Genomic DNA, 22,515 nt, shown 5'->3' with positions numbered 1-22,515 from the left:
AGGTTATTGATGAAAATGCTTGAAACATTGTTGGATGCTCTAAAGATATGAAATTTATAATACATCATTGTTTACTTTGTAAAAGTAATGTATGAATTATCAGAAATTGTGCACATCATCAAATCTACATTACAATCTATGTTATGTGCAGTCTTATACAAATATTTATTAGCATGGTAAATTTGTTGAATGTAACAAAATTGAGAACATATGCAGAGTTATTTGCAATACATTTTCTTTGAATTTTATTTGTTTCAGTACCCATATGAAAGAGCAGAAAAGTTTAACAAAGGTATAAGGAAGTTGGGTCTAACCCCTGATGGGGAGAGCTACCTGGATCAGTTTAGAACACTTATAACACAAATAGGTAAATGATGTAATGCTTCTTTAATTATCAGGGGAGAGGCGGCTTAATGGTTACAGTATCTACCTCTAAACTAAGTTATTCTGGATTTAAACTCTACAAGCTCTACATCAGGTGATGAGTAGACTATTAGTATAGTTTCTTCAACAAAAGTGGATCAAAGGCATGCATTTTGGGTCAAAGAATTGACCTCCCTTGGGTCACTTAAGTTACATAGACTTCTTGTAACATATATTTTACACCTGCTGTTATATCCTTTCATTTGGACTGATGATTGGTGGCAGTTACAGGCTTGGTAACAATAAATAAATCTACCGGTAATGCTGTTTTGACTAGTATTGCTAATGTTTAAATGCTTAAATATTATTAACTTTAGTTATGGCCTTGAATAAAAAAGGTGTTTTGGCCTGATTTTTATTCACCCAAAAAATTGTTGACACATAATGTTATAATAATGTTTTGCACCTGGTTGTCTGTCCATCCATGTTAGCAGGTTTTGTGTCCCGTTTGACCTTCCTCTGGTCAAGATCACACTTAGTCATTTTATATAAATTTCAAAATTTTGTGTCCACTCTGTATCTTTTGAACTGATAGAAATAAAGTAAAATTTTTTGGCAGAAATTTACTTACAATGAGAGGTTTGGGCTTCCTGAGATCAAAACATTTTTCATACAAGTTTCTTGATTGGGTCTCTACCCTAATTGAAAGATTATTTTTGATTACTCAAACAAACTTACTTTCGGCATATATTGCCCTGCCTTCGCAGTGTTTTTGTTTTTAGCTCACCTGTCACAAAGTGACAGGGTGAGCTTTTGTGATCACTTTTCGTCCGTCCGTCCATCGTCCGTCCGTCCGTCGTCCGTCCGTAAACTTTTACTTTAAATGACATCTCCTCATAAACCACTAAGCCAATTTCATGTTCCTTTGGTGGTCACCTTTAAAAATTGTTCAAAGAATTTAATTCCATGCAGAACTCTGGTTGCCATGGCAACCGAAAGAAAAAACTTTAAATATCTTCTTTTAAAAAAACATAAGAGCTAGAGCTTAGATATTTGGCATGAAACATCTTCTAGTGAGTGTCTACCAAGTTTGTTCAAATAAAAGCCCTGGGGTCAAAATTGGCCCCGCCCCGGGGGGTCATTGATTTTCCCTATATGCATATAGTAAAAACTTAAAAAATCTTCTTTTAAAGAACCCAAGGAGCTAGAGCTAAGATATTTATCATGAAACATGATCTAATGGGTGTCTACCAAGTTTGTTCAAATAAAAGCCCTGGGGTCAAAATTGGCCCTGCCCCCGGGGGTCATTGATTTTCCCCTATATGCATATAGTAAAAACTTAAAAAATCTTCTTTTAAAGAACTCAAAGAGCTATGGCTAAGATATTGAGCATCAAACATGTTCTAATAGGTGTCTACCAAGTTTGTTCAAATAAAAGCCCTTGGGTCAAAATTGGCCCCGCCCTGGGGGTCATTGATTTTCCCTATATGCATATAGTAAAAACTTAAAAAATCTTCTTTTAAAGAACCAAAAGTGTTAGAGCTAAGATATTTAGCATGAAACATGTTCTAATGGGTGTCTACCAAGTTTGTTCAAATAAAAGCCCTTGGGTCAAAATTGTCCCTGCCCCGGGGGGTCATTGATTTTCCCTATATGCATATAGTAAAAACTTAAAAAATCTTCTTTTAAAGAACCAAAAGAGCTAGAGCTAAGATATTTAGCATGAAACATGTTCTAATGGGTGTCTACCAAGTTTGTTCAAATAAAAGCCCTGGGGTCAAAATTGGCCCCGCCCCGGGGGGTCATTGATTTTCCCTAAATGCATATAGTAAAAACTTAAAAAATCTTCTTTTAAAGAACTCAAAGAGCTATGGCTAAGATATTTAGCATCAAACATGTTCTAATAGGTGTCTACCAAGTTTGTTCAAATAAAAGCCCTCGGGTCAAGATTGGCCGCGCCCCAGGGGGTCATTTATTTTCCCTATATGCATATAGTAAAAACTTAAAAAATCTTCTCTTAAAGAACCAAAAGAGTTAGAGCTAAGATATTTAGCATGAAACATGTTCTAATAAGTGTTTACCAAGTTTGTTCAAATAAAAGCCCTGGGGTCAAAATTGGCCCCGCCCTGGGGGGTCATTGATTTTCCCTATATGCATATAGTAAAAACTTAAAAAATCTTCTTTTAAAAAACTCAAAGAGCTATGGCTAAGATATTTAGCAACAAACATGTTCTAATAGGTGTCTACCAAGTTTGTTCAAATAAAAGCCCTGGGGTCAAAATTGGCACAGCCCCGGGGGTCATTGATTTTCCTTATATGTGTATAGCAAAAACTTAAAAAATCTTCTTTGAAAAAACCCAAATAGCTAGAGTTAAGATATTAAGCATGAAACATCTTTTAGTGAGTGTCTACAAAGTTTGTTCAAATAAAAGACCTGGGGTCAAAATTGGCCACGCCCCGGGGGTCATTGATTTTCTTTATATGTGTATAGCAAAAACTTAAAATCTTCTTTGAAAAAACCCAAATAGCTAGAGTTTAGATATTAAGCATGAAACATCTTCTAGTAAGTGTCTACAAGGTTTGTTCAAATAAAAGCCCTGGGGTCAAAACTGGCCCGGCCCCAGGGGTGTCATTGTTTTTAACTATATGTGTATAGTAAAAACTTAAAAAAAATCTTCTTTTAAAAAGCCCAATGAGCTAGAGCTTAGATGTTTAGCATGAAACATCTTCTTATGGGTGTCTACCAAGTTTGTGCAAATAAAAGCCCTTGGGTTAAATTGGCCCTGCAACGTTGGGGGGGGGTGGGGGTTGGAGGGGCCTATGTACAGGTGAGGGACCTCAGGGCCATCATGGCCCTCTTGTTTTGTGTTGCCAGCTAAACAGAAGCTGATACATGCTGCAAAGTAGCCACAACTTATATGGATTGCTTCTTTTAGGTCTCTCAGTCTGTCTGCACCTTTGAATAGGGATAGGGGGCCATCTAACTGTGAGCAGAACAAAAGAGAACAATTGAGTTCATTCCATAGCAATAGATGGCCCTCTATTAGACAAAAGAAAGTAACAATAGAAATCGCCCTTTATTCCAATTTGGTTGCACATCCGTCTGTCTGAATGTCAGTCTCAAAACTTGTCCGGACTACTCCTTAAAAACTACTGTTTTAATTCATCCAAACTTTACAGGAATTATTAGTACTAAGTTAAAATGTGCATTGTCAGCATTTGCCAGTTCAATGAGTTATTTCCCAGGGTTAATTTGTGTTTACAAAACACATTCTTGTTTAATTTCATTTTAAGATTTTTTGGCAAAAATAACTTGTTTAGTGTTGAAGTTCGCTTCAATCCTGTTATTCATAAAGCAGTATTTTAACCTTTTGAGTTTTATTTAACCTATGGATAAATATCTTTAAGTAAATGTTTTTGTCTCTCACAACAGAATTCTAAAGCAGACTGACTTTACTGTTTCTAGTTGTATTAATTTTGTGAATTCAGAGTTTGTCTATATGATTTTCCTTGTTCCTTCCACAGGTAATGCCATGGGATATATTCGAATGATACGTTCTGGTGGACTACACTGTTGTAGTAATGCTATCAGATTTATACCTGACCTTGAAGATATAGAAAACTTTGAGAAACTGTGTCAAGAAGAGGGACTGTCACAGGAATGCCAAACTGCTGCTAAGTAAGAGATATTTGAAAATTGACTATTGTGGCCAAGTGGTTACAGTGATAGTATTAGCTATCACTGACTCACTGTCATCTACAACACATTCATATAACATCTACCACATGCTAGAAAACAACACAGCCAAATTTGATGTAGCTCTTCATAGTACATTATATTCCAATGGTTCCAGTCCATAGCTTATCTTTGGCACAGAAGATTAAAAATAAAATTGAAAAGAGCAATTTTCTTAAACTTCACCTACAGCTTTGATATTTGATGTGTAGCATCTTCTAAATGAACTCTATCCTTGTATGTTCAAATATTAATCTTTTAGTCAAATTTGGCCTCACCAAAGGGTTAATTTGGTTCTACAATGCCCAGCAGTTAGATTGTAGGATTGTCTATTAGCATTTACTAACTTTGTTCAATCATGACCCTGGGGTAAAAATTGGCCATGCCTGGGGTCACATGATTTTACATAGATTCATATAGGTAAAACCTTAAATATCTGCTCCATAACACAGAGCTTAGAGATTTGGTAAGAAGCAGCTTATTGTAGACCACTACTAAAGCATATATACACATATATTTGGCATATCACCTTGTGGTTCCCTGCAAAAGTTATGCATGTTATCACATTGTTGATACAGACTTTTATAGGGATACTCATTTAAATATTCTGAACATTATTGAAGAAAATTACAATGTATACTCAACATCACTAATTCCGCGTCATCATTTATCTCACGGTATTGGCATATTTTCATGTGACCATTGTTATAATTGGTCAGAATTGACATATTTTATTCAAACACATTAACAACAAAGTTTTTGTGCAAAATAATTTAAATCTATAGATTTTTACGTAAAACTGAACAACATTTTACAAACTTCTGCAAAAACAACAATAGTCCATTAAATTTGTGCATACGTCTGAAACAATCATTATTTTCTAAATGTTCATGTTTGTTGAAAAAATAAATTTTGAGTTACAATGTAAAAATACTTTTAATATTTAAAATTATGCAAAATAACTTAAAGAAATTTTAACTGAAACATGAAAAAACTGAAATAAAACACCATTACCGCGAGGTAAATGATGACATACTGTTTTCAAAATGGCCGACACACGGTTTACATCTGACAAATTAAAACTAATTTTGATTGAATATATTGTTGTTTCCTTGTGTCATATAGCAGAAAAATGACTAAATGATACAGTTTATGACAGTTTTTATAGTGTAAGTTTATTGTTTGTGTTCTTTACTGTCTTAAAGTGTTAAGTACCGTGAACTAAGAGGAGCACAGTATAGCATTCCTTAGCAGACAAATATTTTATAAAACCATGCAGTTGCAAACAAAATTGACACACCAAATGTAATCTGTTTTGAGTGAGCAAGCTGTCAATTTAGCTTATTAAAGGTCATCTATTTCGCTATTATGCCATCAGTGCTTGTATTAATGTATAGGATTGCACTTAGCGTATTTCTCAATACTGAAATTGTAAATTCATCAAATAACCTCTAAAAAAACTATTTGTAGGAGTGCTAGTGATTGTGATAGTCTTAAATTTAACATAATAATGCTCATAAGAAATTTGTATTCATATAAAAGTTATTTATAATTTTCAGGAATCTGGATAATGTCATCACTAACTTAGCTAAGAACTTTGCTGAAGGAACTGAATATTTCAAGGTAGTCCTAAATTTCCTATGTTAATGATAACTGTGACAAACAAAGTTTGAAGGGGATATACTGGAGTCAGTTTGTCCCTTGGTCAGTCTGTCTACTGTTGGTTAAATCTCATGAATGTAACTCATTACAAAATGGATTTCATTAAAACTTACTATATGCCTGTAAACAAATTTTAAAGGGTTATCATGGAGTCAGTGCTTGTCCCCGGTCAATATGATTGCACTGACTTTACAAAACAATTTTAATACCAATTTGTTAATGCTTCTCTTACAACAATACAAAATGGATTTCTTTAAAACTTAGTTATGTAAACTGTGTATACTAGCATGTAGCTATGTATCCTGAGAATCATGTTTTTATTCATACCCTTCATACACACGTTAGGGCTTTTTATGTAGCAGATGTGTAACTAAATATACACTTCAATTATAAGAACAGTGGTAGGAGAAAAATGTGTCCCTAACCAAATATGTTCACCCAAACAAAAAACAAAAACAGAAATGCAAAATAGAATTACCATGTTTTCATTTTGTTTCAAAACTTTATATCTTTACCAGCTGCAGAATTACAGCATGCCTCAATGGTATATATGTTTCTAGAATGGTCACCCACACTTGATGAATTACACACTAGAAGTCCCTTCATATTCTGGAATGGTCACCCACACTTGATGAATTACACACCAGAAGTCCCTTAATATTCTGGAATGGTCACCCACACTTGATGAATTACACACCAGCAGTTCCTTAATATTCTGGAATGGTCACCCACACTTGATGAATTACACACCAGCAGTCCCTTAATATTCTGGAATGGTCACCCACACTTGATGAATTACACACCCAGAAGCCCCTTAATATTCTGGAATGGTCACCCACACTTGATGAGTTACACACCAGAAGTCCCTTAATATTCTGAAATGGTCACCCACACTTGATGAATTACACACCAGAAGTCCCTTAATATTCTGGAATGGTCACCCACACTTGATGAATTACACACCAGCAGTTCCTTAATATTCTGGAATGGTCACCCACACTTGATGAATAACACACCAGAAATCCCTTAATATTCTGGAATGGTCACCCACACTTGATGAATTACACACCAGCAGTCCCTTAATATTCTGGAATGGTCACCCAAACTTGATGAATTACACACCAGAAGTCCCTTAATATTCTGGAAGGGTACCCACACTTGATGAATTACACACCAGAAGTCCCTTAAATTTAGAGTTATGGCCCTTGTTTAAAAAATGTGTTTTGCCCTGTTAATGTAAATACAATGAGCCAGCAAATTTAAGTCAGGCAAACAGTGATTGTACAACTCTTGTTTTACATTTCAGATGTTGGTAGACGTATTTTCTCCAGAGTTCAGAAATCCCAAAAATATGCATCTTAGAAATTTCTTTGTTATCCTGCCACCACTTGTAAGTGTATAGTTATGTACCATTATAAATTGAAAAGAAAACCATGATGAAGTATGTACATGTATTTGAAAAGCAGGTTCTTCTCATATGAAGTAGAGAGATCTGGTGTGTCTTTGTAATTTAACAGAGGGTGTCTTTTTAAAATAGTATTTTTACTCCTAGTACAGCAAGTTGCAATAGGGGTATACTGGTTTGATGCTGTGTTGTCAGTCAGTCCATCTTTGTTTGCTTCTTCTCTAAACCACTCTACAACCAATTTTAACAAAACTCTGACAGGAATAATTGCAATGTGACGCCGCCCCAATGAATGATTCATGGCCATCATTGCCCTCTTGTTTATGTTTGGAGTTATAGCTTTTAAATGCTCAGAGGTTAGCTTATGTGAAAGCATGACATTTTTGCAAAATTTGTTGTGCACTTTTAACAACCTTTTTCTTTACCACATGCTTTAATTTCACAGGAATAACCGTTCGGTGACTAGCCTGTCACCATTGTGGGTTTGAGCTTCACGAGAGACATTGAATATTTTCATGTAAAGAAGCTATTCAGCTAGCTTATGGAAGGTGTGTTGTTCTACTACTGCCCAATTTTGCCTGTGAACAAAGTGGTATCAGAGGTTTTCTTGGACTAGTTATGCTGTAAAGTCAGCTCTACGGCATATGTCTTTCATAAAAACTGCATAGATTAGGAGGATATTTTGATTGTGAGAATATAAAACAATTTTTTCCCTCAGAGATACACAACCAATGTTCTCATGAAAGAAACAGGAACTGTCTATGTACATCTTGATTTATTATTTTTTTATTCAGACTGTGAATTTCGTAGAACACTCAATAAGTTGTAAGGAGAAGATGAGTAGAAAGAACAAAGTAGGAGCTGCCTTTACTGATGATGGTTTTGCTATGGGTATGAAACCTCCAGATTTATTAATAAAGTTTTCAATTTTAAAGTGTTATTGTTTATTAGATTGGTGAATGACGGACAAATAAGCTGGCTTCAAACAGGTGGTTTCCAGTCAATAACACCCTAGGGTTAAGGAAACTGTTGATTAACATAGAAAAATGGTTTCCAGTCAATGATAAGGTAAAGAGTGACATATTGTAGTCGATATCACTGTTACTTAAAATTGTGTTAGGAATGAATTATCACAAGTTTGGGATTATTTTGGGCTCCTTATGGTCAAGGTCAGGGCCACTCTCACTAAAAATAGAAAAATGGTTTTTGCCCGATAACTAGAGTTAAGAGTGTGGCATATTATAATTTAGATATTAATAATATGGGGCTTATATTTGGACCTTGTGTGGGAATGCTTTAAGGTCCACTAGGGCTTCCTGTTTCTGAAAATAGAAAAATGGTTTTTGGTTGATTATTAGAGCTAGAAATTAGATGTTTTAATCAAACTTCATATAAAACAAGTGTGTATGGAGACTTCACTTAGGATTCATTTGATTTTGGGCTATCTTTGTGTGGAAAAATTTCAGATTATTTGCTCACTCCTGTTTTCCAGAATAGTCATTTATGTGGTGCAAAATGAGCTAAAATGTTTTGAAAAGTATTTAAACCCTTTTGAATCAAATCTGGCTAAAATCACACCTAGATACCAATTTCAGTTTAGTTCTCAGCATATTTCTTTATTATCTGCTGCATATTATTCAGTATTAAGTGCTCCAATGAACTATGTAAGATTTTCTGTTTTTAGTCTTTTTGACTTATGTGGAGCTCATTTAAAATATAAGTTAGTAACTTGAATTATTAGAAGATCTAAAAATAGCTGCATTCTCATTGGTTCAAACAATAGTCAACAACACAAATCATAAAATCTTATTCACTGGGTGCAGTATCATATTCACTGGCTGAAATGGATTTTCCCAATCTAAAAATGAAATCAGCCTTATATTCATTGACCAAACAGCAAAGAAAATTAACTGCGCGAATTATATTCACTGAGTCAATAAGATTTATGCATGCACAGTTATGACTAGGTGTAGTATCATATTCACTGGCTGAAATTTCTTTGTCTAAAATAAAATCAGACTCACATTCAATGACCCTACAGCATAGACTATTTAAAATTGTTACATGCATTTTCTTCTTTATGGCATATATCTAGATTCAAAAATCTATTTACTGTATAAGTGAATATTTATGCGTCACAAAAATATTGCGAATGTCAAAAAGTGGACTTTTTGCATGCAGAAATGTTTGTGAAAATAGGATTTCTTGAACTGAATACTGTTTTTGGTGATATCAATTATTAAGCAGGTACATGTTAAAAATATGCCGCTATTGTATTCTATTCAGTTGTTTAATACCTTTATTATTTATATAATTGTTTGAAAACTCCATTGTTAGTTTGATAAAGGACATGAAAAATGAATCTCATTACATGAAGGGTAAAACTTATTCATGTAAGTTGCTGTATGAAAACGTGTGTTCAAATGATAAAAGAAAGTTTGCCTAAACAGAAATAATTTTTACGCAATCAAATATTCGTGAATAATTTCGCAAAAATCACAAATTTTTCCATGTCGCAAAATTAACCACTTGTATCACAGTTTGGGGACCTTTCTGTTGAAAAAGTGTCAGAGTTAAATCGTATACATATACATGCACAGTGCGGTAACTGGAGTGCAGGTATCAGTTACCCGCACTCCAGATCATGCCCGTTGATTGGCTCATTTTTGCTGGGGTTTACATATTGTGACGGCAGAGAAAGGAAAAGCAACAGAAATATCATATTCAGATGCTCGTTCATTGGTAACTTTTTCCCGGGGTTTAAAATCGTGACAACAGGGAACGTGTTTTTATGTTTGACTATGATACAAAAGAGAAAGAACACCAAAACACTCGGCAATCTGATTTATACTTGGGGGCTACACCCCCTCGTACAAATCAGATAGCCTCGTGTTTCGGTGCTCTTTCTATTACTTATACAGTACTCTGCAATGATAGGTAAAAGTTACACTGAAATACGTACCTTGATGACTTGATTTTAATATAAGACTTTACATTTTTTGCTCATATTCAGGCTATTGCCCTTTGCTGTTACTGTGTGCAATTGGACTGTCTTCTTTTTTCAACTTTTCTCCTGATTGGAGGGAGATTTGGCAGTCTGTGACTGTTCCTTGTTTACTACCAGAAAGGTTTTTTTGTATAAAGGCTTGATTGTATGTAACTGATTTTGGTACTTTATGTAAATTTTAGGTCTTGCATATATATTGAAGTTATTGGACCAGTACCATGAGTTTGACTCTCTACATTGGTTCCAGTCTGTGAGAGATAGATATGCCAAGGAAAAGGTATACATGTTCTTATTGCATTAATATTTCTGTACCTTTTAAACTGTAATAGTAGCTAGGTACTCTATTTTAAATGTATTAAAGTCATTTCCTTTGGATATTAGCTTACCAGAGAATAACATGCAAAAGTTGAGCTATTGTCATCCACTCATCACCCAGGATCCATCCACACTCGAGTTTCAATGCATTTTTAAGTTACCTTTAGATAGTTAACTTTGCTTGTTTCTTTTATATCACTTTATATTCCAGATTATATTCATATTACAGCATCTCCTAATGACACAAGGTCAGTAATATCAACACTTTTACTAGGAATGATCCTTGGGTGTTAAGTTGTTAAAAAAAAAACCAACTCATTCATGCAGGCAAAAGAAAAGTCTTTAAACATCATCTTGTTTAAAACTATAATCGTTAAAGCTTAGATATTTGGCATGAAACATCATGAAATGGACCTCTACCAAGCTTGTTCAAGTAAAAGCCCTCGGATCAAAATCGGCCACGCCCAAGGGTTCATGAACTTCCTTATTTGTTTACAGTAAAATTCTTTAAAAAAAACATCTCCTCTGAAGCCATATAGGTTAGAGCTTAGATAATTGGCATGAAACATCATGAAGCATTTTCAAACAACAGCCTTGGGATTAAAATTGGCCATACCAAATGGCATTGTTTGTTTTCTTTATTTGTTTGTGGTAAATTCTTAAAAAATCTTTAAAAATTATCCCTATGTGCACAGTTGAACTTTGATATCAACTTACCTAGATAATTTGACGCAGTGACCTACTTTCTTGTCCTTTGATGTACAGCTATGAAATTTGGACCATGTGCACATTTTCAGAAGTCAAATTGAACTTCATACTTGGACAAAACAACAAGTGTGAATAGCCTCCCTTTTGAAGTTAAAAAGGAAGGGAAAACTTTAAACTTTATTTTTACTCTTCTTCCGCATAGCGGGGAGGGGATTATAGGAAGGGCCTCTGTCGCCAGTCCGTCTGTCTGTTGTCAGTACAAACATAAAGATACTTGGGACACTATTGGAACAGTAGGTAACTGTAAGCTACCCCCAAGGTCAAGGTCACACTTAAAGGTCAGGTGTTCAAATGTCTACATTTTGTGTCCGCTCCATAAATTTGAAAACTGAAATTTTTTTTTAGATAATTTGGGACAAGTGATGACCATTATAAGACGAAATGCAGAGCGCCATAATACGTTTGCTACCCCTAGAGTCAAGGTCACACTTAAAGGTCAAGTGTAAAAAGTGTACATTTCATGTCCACTCTATAATTTTTAAACCACTGAAAAAAAAAATTGAATGATATTCTGACAAGTAATCACCATTGAGATGAGATGATGTGTGGAGCGCAATTATTTGGTTGCTACCCCCAAGGTCAAGGTCACACTTAAAGGTGGTAAAAAAGCCTACATTTTGTTTTCGCTCCATAAATTTTAAACTGCTGAAAATTTTTTTAAATAACTTGGCACAAGTGGTCACCATTGTGAGACAATGTGCAGAGCTCAATAATTAGGTTGCTACCCCCAAGGTCACACCTAGAGGTCAAGTGTTAAATGGTTTCTGGAAGATAACTCGGAGTGACGAATGATGTCTTGTAATTTAATTTGGCATAAAGCAAGTTTTTGAAGAGACCTAGCGTGAGATTGCTGTTGGAGTCCTATGTTAAAGGTCAAGGTCACTATTACTAAAAATAGAAAAATTATTTTCATACATTTTTTTACAAAGATAATGTTTAAAAGATAATCATACTCTTTAAATAAGGCAATTAAATGTAATAAATTTTGTTACACAGATGAAACATCATAAAATATAGGTTGTGTTAAACCTTTTACCCCATGAGCATATTGCGAAAAATGGCCGTTTTCATTGAAAAGTGTCCTGTAACAAGTTCAAACTGCTATGAAACTATGAAAAATGCTTCAATACTGATTAAACTTGGCACAAATGTTGACTAGATGATAACCTCTGTTACAGCATGCTCAATCCTAAATTTCTCGTACCATGGCAACGGGTGGACGTCTCAAAATTGCCAAAAATCACTATTTTGCACGAAAATTTTCTTGGCAATGAGGGGGACTACCGCCCCCCTTCAAACCCCCCAAACAGAAGGGGTCACATCCCCCTTCTGGCAACCCCCTGATGTAACATTTTAACAGGGGCGGCGCCGAAAAAGTGGTCACTTTTTTTAACAGCATTTCTCAAACGAAAAACAGTGTTTGGGGCCTAAATAGGCCATTTTTTCACTGTTTGAGGCCTCAAAAAAGGGGGGGGGGACAAAAAGCTGTTAAAACACATTTATATGAGGGAAAAGGTTAAGACCACTTATTTTTCAGAAAGTTCAGGTGGTGGGTGGGGGTATGAATCATCTTAAGTGATAGCTCTAGTTATAATAATCTTACTTACTTCTATATTATTTCAAAATAGAATCCGACTGCCAGGGATATGTTTTTCAATCAACAGTGCATTAACATGATACTGCATCTTACTTAATTGTGCATGTTCAATTAACGCCCCTGTTACTTGATATGTAAAATACTCCCTATCTTCATTGTCTCCAATTTAATAAAAAATAGTTTTTTGAATGAGATTTTGAAAGAACTTTAACTAACCATAAGTATTTTATATACAGGAAACTCTTCAGAAGCAACAGCAAGGTGCATCAAGCAGATCTGATGAGAAGCTACAACAAACCATGTCATTGACACAGAAACGTCTGGATGTGTTCCTCATGGTCAGTTTATGAATAATTATCTACAGAAGATGGGCCTTTTGATAGAAGGTCTACTTTTTCGAAGAATTAATTTTACCCCCACAAACAAAGTTTAGCGTATATATAGAAGTCAGCTTGTCGGCCGGTCAGTTGGTCTGTCAGTCATTCTTCCACTTCATGGGTTATGGACGATAACTAATTTTAGTTTGGAATAAGTTTAATAATATCTGTCATATGTTGCAGTTCGGACCGGAATTATCCTTCCCGAGGGGACCAGCCCATGGGCGGCTTCTCAAGGGACAGATATTCCAATCCGAACCGCAAACATATGTCAGATATTTTTTCTTGCATATTCTGCTATATTATTTTATATTTAAAATGGTTTACCTCAATATGATATATGTTCATGGAAATTAAAGTCATTTCATCCATAACTATTTTCTTACAATAGCGTATGAATTTACAACTTAAATAACAACGGCGAAATGACGTTATCCTAAGCACATATTTCCCTTCTAAAATGATGTCATTTTAACGCTGTTCATTCATAAAGTGTGCTAAAATGACGTTGTATGGCATGCGACTCAACTGGCGCCACCCATGCCAGATGAAATTTCCGGCATGGGTAAAGCTCATGGAAAAGCCAGTCTGCTATGCAAGAAATAATAATCAAACTTGGTATATAGCAACATTATGTAAAAACCCCTGTTGGTATTGCTTTTGGACCCCTAGGGGTAAAGGTCACTGAAAATAGAAAAATGGTTCAGGACAATAACTAGAGTTAAAAATGAGATATTGTAATCAAACTTGGTATATAGCAAGCTGCAATGAAGAACCAGGTTGATGGAATGATGTGGTCAATGTCAAGGTCACCATTACTAAAAATAGAAAAATGGTTTCCGGACAATAGTTAGAGTTAGGAATGAGATATTGTAATCAAACTCGGTTTACAGAAAGCTTATTTGAAGACCCGGGTTGGGATTGCTTTTGGACCCCCTGGAATCAAGGTCAAGGTCACTGTTACTAAAAATAGATAAATGGCTTCCAGACAATAGAAATAAGATACATTGTATTGTAATCAAACTGGATATATAGCAATGTTTTATGAAGACCCTGGTTGTGATTGCTTGATGGGATTTCAAAATAAATTGGTAAACAAGAATCTATTGAGTAGCCTTTCAAAATAAGAATATGGTCAATATGGCAAGTTTCTGTTCTTGATATAAATCTTTTTTATATATATGTATGAGATTTGATAAGTTTGATAATGTATGTGTTATTGATATGATTTTAGGAGTTTGACTTGTTATTCTACTCACTGAGCAGTGCAAGGATATTTTTCCGAGCTGATATGACAGCAGCAGAGGAGGAAAAAGAAGAAAAAGACAAAGGTATTTGGAGCAGTATTTCATGCGTAATTTACATCATTTAATTTGTTGACTCATACACTATTTTTTAAAAATGATTTTGCTGCGTGCAAAAAAAAGACATACACATTTCACTGAAAGTATATTCTGCTTGTCTGTAAGATTTGCATACCTGATTTATTGGCAGTACACTCTGTTTGCTTTTATGACCTAAAGAATGCTTTGGCCTACAGATGTAAGATTTGATGTTGAAGATGGTCATGTGTTAAATTGAGTCTTGATTTTAAACTAAATGTGTCTGTATTTCTTACCATCCTTAATAGGTTTTCGATAATCATTATTGTTTAATAGGTTTACTTAATTAATATTGTACCTTAATATGTCATATATTTGATTATGTTTTATCAGATTTATGAAAAGCACTCTTGAACATTTACTATTTATGAAAAGAGTGCTATAGAAATGTGGTATATAATAATAATGTGTTTGGTACAGGGATAGCGTATCTCTGTATGTCCGGGTAAACATTCAATAGTTTATGTCCTTCATTTTGTACGGGTCAACATTCAATAGTTTATGTCCTTCATTTTGTCCGGGTCAACATTCAATAGTTTATGTCCTTCATTTTGTCCGGGTCAACATTCAATAGTTTATGTCCTTCATTTTGTCCGGGTCAACATTCAATAGTTTATGTCCTTCATTTTCTCCATTATCTTTTTTTTCTTTTTTTTTAAAGGAAACCACATAAACTATCAGTCAAAGTGGAAACTCCTTTCAGGCGAGTTTGAATATTGGCCATCTTTGGACATCTGGGATTAAAAAAAACTGTATTGAATGGCACAAAAATAGGGTATAAAAATAAGTCTCAGAACCTTGTTAACAGGAGGTAACATTTTTAGCCCAAATATCCTAGAATTTTATCAAAAAGGTTGTTTTCATAAATTATAGCTCAAGTTTGAAATTTGGTCAACTAGAAACAAGGTCACAGAGCCAAACTATGGAAAAACCTTGTTAGCACTCTAGAGGTAACAATTTCAGCCAAAATATCCTGGGAATTTGTCCAAAATAAAGTTGTTATGATAATTGATAATTTGTAGGTGCTTGATTTTCAAGAAAATTTCTATTGGGAAGAAACCTTCCTCTGATAGGCCTCTGTTATATAAGGTGAAACCCCCCCCCCCCCCCCCTGTGTAATAAGTATTACTTTGAATCAGTCTTATTAAAATCAAATGATATAATACTTCACATTTAGTTGCATGAAAATGCATCAGAAGATCTAACTGATTGTTTAAGATCAACTATGAATTTGAATTTGTATTCCAGATACGCTAATACATCTTTTCCAAGTATATGTCACAAGATAAAATGTACCACCCAGTGCACTTAAAATGGAGTGAAATTTTTGTAAAACTTTGCTCAAATGGTCACCTTAACAAGACAATGTGCAGAACTGTGCTGGTTCAGAGTTAAGGTCAACTTGAAGGTCAAATATACAATTATGTGTTCACTACAAAATGCTGTACCTTTTGAAGGATTTTTGTTCTAACTTGACTCAAATGTTCACCTTAACAAGGCAATATGCAGAACCCATGCCTTAGTCTTGCCTGCTGACGGTCAAGGATGACATTCAAGGTCAAATATTTGAAAATTTATACCTTGCTAATCCGAACCCTTCTAATCCGGAAGCCTTTCTTTCCGAACGAAGTGTCCGGTCCTGACTTTATTTGTTCTATTTCAATAGTAAAAAACCTTTCGGATCCGGAACCTGTCTACTTCGAATTCTGGACGATTTTTTTTTGTTATTATTTCACTCTCGGATCTAAACTGATTTTGCTAAATATCACACCTACATTCAAGATAACAAATAATCGGACATCTTGCAGGTGTAAAAATACTACAAACTGATAAGAGTAATTTCACTTGATTAATGGGTGAAACGTATGATCTGCGAAGGTGTGAAAATCACACTTAGCTTGCCTCGATATCTACTATAATTGCTCACCTTCAATAAATATTTTGATATAATGCAATTGAAATATCTTTTTGGCTTGCAGCCACGGCTGCAAGCCATTTCATTTGGAAAACTTGTTCCGGTTAGGTGGTTTTCTGCTTACATTTGTAAGTGCATGATTGAACGGGAAACCAGCTGCAATCGTGCCAATCGCAACTTTTCGGCCTTTTCCGTCACTCTTCGGATTAATGATAATAGCCGATGTAGTTCCGATTGCAATTGTGACAATTCGGGCGATTCCGTCATACTGCGGAATCAGACGAAGTAATATTACGGAAATCTAAGCTATTTTAGTTACTTTGGTAATCCCAGTTTGTTTATATAAATAGGATTCGTATTTTTACTTGATTTATTGATTTAAACCGTAATAAATTATAAACGAAATTGTTCCGTTTCAATTCTTTTTCAAGACGCAAAAGTTAGTTTCTTTTATAATTGTTTTTTGTCTGTATTAGTTTTATACAATTGAGGATGTTGACTGTAGTAGTATTCCGTCTTCAAAGGGTGGTCCAAATCACACAGAATATTAGTGCATGATCGAGTTATATTTAGATCTACTGAACTTGGTGAGGTAATCTAAAAATAGCCCATGCATATCATTAACCTTACCACGTGATGATCTATAGATAGCGCATCGTATCTGTGAACATGCTAGCTTATTAATTGGTACCACGTAACGAAGTGGAAATGAAATGTGCACACTTGTTTCCTTTCAGTATGATAGATAGATCTCCACGTTAGTATTTTTACGATTGATTATTTTCTTTATTAGTTTTATACAATAGAGAATAGATTTCAAATCGTTTTGACAAAAATATTCGTTTTTACAAAAATGAAAACAACTAAATATGTTGGGATGAAGGCACAACTGTGCAAGCCTTTCCTTTTAAAAGGAAACTTTATTAATCTTTTGTAATGAATTTAATGACACTAGATTAAGTATTGGAAATTAATGGAAACTGTCAGTGAATTCCGATAATAGCTGAATCGGATAAGCGTTAACGATTGACGAATGCTGGTATGAATATATTATCATATCTCAGCCTCCTGTTTAACATTGTAGGTTAACTTACCCTTGAGGACATAAACCCTTGAGGACATAACATTTTTGCTTATTTATTTATTTTTCTTTATTTATTTTTGTATTCACATTAATTAAAATGAACGATAAGAGATTGCAAAAATGAAATATTTATATTGCAATTTCAAATGCATTCCCATTTTCCTTCTTTAGACTATTCTGCCAATAACATGAACAAACATGTAAAAAAATGTCTAATTCGGAAACCTTTCTAATCCGAACTTTTCTTCTGGTCTGGACGAGTTCGGATTAGACAGGTTCCACTGTAATTTGTTTACAGTTTCTTTATATTAATTCTCTTTAAATAAACCAATAAGGAGACTTTGTAGTTGATTACTTAATCATTATTTTCTTTTTTTTTTACAGATGGTTCAAGCCCAAGTGCTCAAGCTACTGATGGGTCAGCACCTGTTGCTCCTGAACCACAACCAACACAAGATGGCGCCCCTCCACCACCCCCACCACCCCCTCCCCCTCCACCATTTTAGGGATGAGAATTCAACCTTCAACTTTATAGGACAAACATAGACTTTCTTTGTGTCTCGTTATGATTTTACAGCCAAGTTTTTACTTTCATTGCTTTATGATGAACTGTTGAAAACATTATTTTGAATATTTAAAAGCAAAATTTATTGCAACATTGAGGAGGACTTCTTTCATGTTCATGTGCAATATTGCTAGAAATTTGGTCTCTAGCATGATAAATAGTTAAGTTACTTTTTCGCTCGATTGTAAATGTTTTGCAAATGACAGTTGGAAGAATAGTTCATTTTCACTAGATAACTGGAGAATCATTTGATTCATAGCCTTGATGATCATCCTGATAGAGTACAAGACTCATATTTTTTTTAAACTGATGTGTAATGGTCTGTTGAATGTCACTCAATACTAACAGTATGGTAAACAGTATTCAGCAATGTTTTTAGATTGTAGATAGAACACATGTATAATGTAATATTTATTGTAACATTTTGTGTATAGTAAGTGTAATGAAAATTGATATATAAACAATAATAAAAGTTTTTAACATGCACTAGAACATCATTCTCAGTGGTCCTCTGAAAATATTACTTAAACAGTTCCAGTCAGCTGAACAAGATGGCCACTAAAGCTATAAAACCTTTAACAACATCATTGTTCTTCTGAAACAAATTGAAACTGTACAGGTACAGAATTGAACTTTAATATCAGTCATCCTAGATTTTAACCATGTATCTGCCAATCATTCATATTAATCAATATTAATTGATCCCCATCATGTAGGGCCTTTATAGTCAGGGGCTAGCATGGAAAACTGCCAATTTGAGCCATATATAAAAAAATCATTACATTGGAATGAAACACAGCAAGGAGGTATATAATAGAAAGAAAATAATGCTTTAATATTTAAAAGATCTAAACAGGCATTTTTGAGTTATGACCCATAATTATTTTTTAAAAAAAGACCAAATTTTACAAAAGTCATTTATTTTATTGTAATAAAACTCAGCATGTATGTATCTGATGGGAAGTAAATGATCATCAAATGCCATACATGCCATAACCTCCCGGACGTCCGGGAAAGTCCCGGAAATAAGGTGTCTGTCCCGGAGAGGATTTATGTCCCGGTAAGAATTAAAAATTCTTTGCAGCCAGAAATTTTACATTTTTATGTAATCTTATTGTCCAGCTATAAAAACATTCTTTTTGAAAAGAAGTTAGAAAAAATTGAAACATATAACCTTTTAAAAAATTTAAAATAGAAATTTTGTAAAAGATAAGTTTTTTTACACTGATGTGCTAGATTTTAATATGTCTTATCATGTGTATAAGGAAATGATCAACATATTTAGTACAATCGAGGTACATTTATATTATTAAATTATGGTCCTAAGTTATGCTTACAAGAAAAAAGTCCATTTAATGTCCGGGATTGAACATCATGGTTTTATTGTAATCAAAATTGGCTTTAATGTATATAGATGAAGGCATAGTAAATCTTAAAGATCATAATAATTTACAAGTTTTTTTTTAAGATGCAAAAATTTCTGTCCAGAAAGTAGAATGCACCTGTTACTTCCCTTTTATAATATTTTGTATTACACAATTTTTAAAAAAAGAACATAAATGTAACTATACTGTAGGACTGCAATGTTTTAAATTTTTAGTATCTTTAAAGAGATTCTATTTAATTTTCTTGTATGAGCTTTAATTTATCCTGCTCCCTGAAGGGTGAGCATATAGTTGCCGCTTTGTCCGGACATAACTTTGTAACAACAAGAGGTATCAACATGAAACTTTGTATGTGAATCGATATCATTGGGTCGATGAGCAGTGCAAAGAACAGTAACTCTGTTTTGCCTAGGTTTGGAATTATTTCACTTTGAACTTTGTCTAGGACATAACTCTGAAACTACAAGAGGTTTACTTTTCTGTGTCCAAATCCTATTCGGGGAGCATCATCCAGTTCTTGTTTATACAGGTATATTTCTCAGTATCTATACAAATAAAAGTTAAGTAAAAAGTTAATTATTAAATTATGTTAAAGATAAATTCCTGGTCTAATTGAATTCAGTGTATAAATTTGCTTGCTTCACTACACTTTCATCCTATAATTGTAATTTTTAGTAAATGACATTACACAATTTCATAATGATACATTTTTGGTGGTAATTCTTGTAATACATGTACTATCTCAAAAGGATGTCATTTACTTATGTCTTATATGTTATTTTGATTTGACGCTTTTTAATATCATGGGGATTGTGTCATTATAAGTAAAGCTACCAAATTATTTTTCACTTCTATTATATACTTCCAATTACTTACAGCTTTTTGTGTAGTGGTTTTTTGGTATGGCTTGGAATATCAATTCAATGAACTTTCTTGTTATTTTTATTTGCATAGTTAAAGATAATTTAATTATACAAAGGCTATTCCTTTAATTTCATTTGGTATATGCACAACATAATGAGCTTCATAAATCTGTTATTACTGACATAAAATAATGATTAAGTTTGTTGTCAATTCTATATATCATAAAGTAAAGAAGATAATATAATTATATATGTTAAACACATGTACTGCACTAAAATATATGTAAACAAATGCTATTATTGAATAAATCATTGTAAAAAAATGAAACTGAACAAAAAGGCTTGTTTATGAATTGTAAAGGCTCAGGTTTACTAGACACCAATTTCAGAAATCATCTATGGCTATAGTCATGTTGATGTTGCCGTCTGAAAACTATAATGTTGGTTATATTTTTTATATTTTTGATTGCCTTCATACTGGGACACAACAACCCTTTAAGGTTTTAGATGTATATTTGACAATATTTTAAAAGTGCTCTTAAATCTACCATATTTTCACTCATTTTACACTAAAAAGTATATACAAAATTGAAATCTTTCTTAATTACTGGTTTCCTAGCAGTTTCCGTCCCCTAGCAGTTTTCCTGCCGTTTATCATTTTTGTCTAGTACAGTCTATTTTTACTAGTAAGGCATCCACATTACTTTATCAATCAGAGAAACATTTGTTTTCTATTCTAAACAGCATTTAAAATAGTGTTTTGAAGTTTTGCCTGTTATTAAAAGTTACATAAGAGAACTTGCAACATTCAAAAATAAGCAACACCTGGGGAATTCTAGTTTGAATATCCATGCGCAATAACTAAGACCCCATTTTAGGTAAATCAATACTTCGGAAAATATTTTTGCAGACGACACGGAAAAGGTTGGGAAGTTCTGTTTGTCTGATAAAATCATCTTAATATTGCTTTATGGTACTGAATTATATTCAAAATAAAAAAGGTCCGGAAAACTGCTATGAATTTTTTAATAAAGGTGAAAAAGGCAGTACATTTCAGGCCTATATTCAAATTAAAAAAAAAATGAAAGTGTAACATTAAACACATGGCAATGCTGGACAGGTACCTAACTTTGTCCTGTCAAAGTTTTGTACCCCTCTGTTTTTATTTGTTAAAAAGTGCGATTTGTGGCCGGAAACTGCTAGGAAACCAATTAAGATTTAATTTTAATGCAAAACCAGTCTGACCAGATAAAAAGAACAAAGTACAAAAATTGAAGAAGAAAAAAGATTGTCCCCAATAAGGTTTGAACCTATGCCCACTGTAAATCTGTTTCATGACCTCTACTCATCAATGGTTTAAACTTTTTTATTTTAGCTTGATTGCAAAACAAGTTCTTGCAACTTATATTATTCACTTTACAGACACCTTAACCACTAGGCCACTGCTCCAACCATCAATGACTTTGAAGGTCAATTTATTGAATTTTGCTTGATTACCTATAAACATTGTTGTTTGTGAATTGATTGTCTTCATTAATGAGCACAAATATTGTTCAGTTACTTACCTTGGAATAGTATTTTGACCATTCTTTGTTTTTAACAGTGATGACTCTCGTCCTTATGGTTTCTGAAAACTAGATTTTTTTCAGACTTTTGTAATGTATGCCATGAAAAGTTATGTGGCTGAACAGAAGGCACTCTGTTAGTTACTCATACATGAAAACTTGGCAGTTATGAAAGAAGAATTAAATTTGCATTGTAACCAGTGTTTTGTTTAAAGTGACTTTCCTCTTTCCTAGACTGCAAAAAACATCCTGCAGGTCATGGCTACAAGAGTATAAATGGACTTGGATCACCCCTTTTTCAGTTAATGAAAGGTATAATTCGATTACATTGGACCCTCCTAGTTTTCTATGTAAAATGTTACGCTTATATATTTCAGTAGCGCTTAATTTGTGTCTGCTTTTAATTTGGAACAGTCCATTCCTTCAAAGATGAAGGGAATTCAATAATGAGCAAAATAGAAAAATTGAGCAGCCAACAGTTTGGATCCTGGTCAGATTGTATGGATGTTTCGGCTGGCCTCCTGAC

General features: G+C 33.8%; 1 protein-coding gene across 1 annotated transcript in view; it reads left to right on the top strand.

Annotated features, from left to right (window-relative positions):
* Positions 1-20,763, top strand: part of LOC132745249 (WASH complex subunit 4-like) — a 73,879-nt gene extending 53,116 nt beyond the window's left edge. Inside the window, 9 exon segments of the mRNA XM_060734113.1 lie at positions 259-367; positions 3,889-4,042; positions 5,659-5,722; positions 7,068-7,151; positions 7,961-8,057; positions 10,356-10,450; positions 13,090-13,191; positions 14,465-14,561; positions 17,996-20,763. Of these exon segments, the coding sequence (XP_060590096.1) occupies positions 259-367; positions 3,889-4,042; positions 5,659-5,722; positions 7,068-7,151; positions 7,961-8,057; positions 10,356-10,450; positions 13,090-13,191; positions 14,465-14,561; positions 17,996-18,117 (924 nt within the window). The 3' untranslated portion in view covers positions 18,118-20,763.
* The last annotated feature ends 1,752 nt before the right edge of the window (positions 20,764-22,515 follow it).

Source organism: Ruditapes philippinarum, unplaced genomic scaffold (genome assembly GCF_026571515.1).
Source record: "Ruditapes philippinarum isolate M1 unplaced genomic scaffold, ASM2657151v2 ctg8_1_1_1_1, whole genome shotgun sequence".
Classification (NCBI taxonomy): Eukaryota; Metazoa; Mollusca; class Bivalvia; order Venerida; family Veneridae; genus Ruditapes; species Ruditapes philippinarum.
The sequence above is the reverse complement of the archived record's forward strand: the minus strand, read 5'-3'. Positions and strand labels throughout refer to the sequence as shown.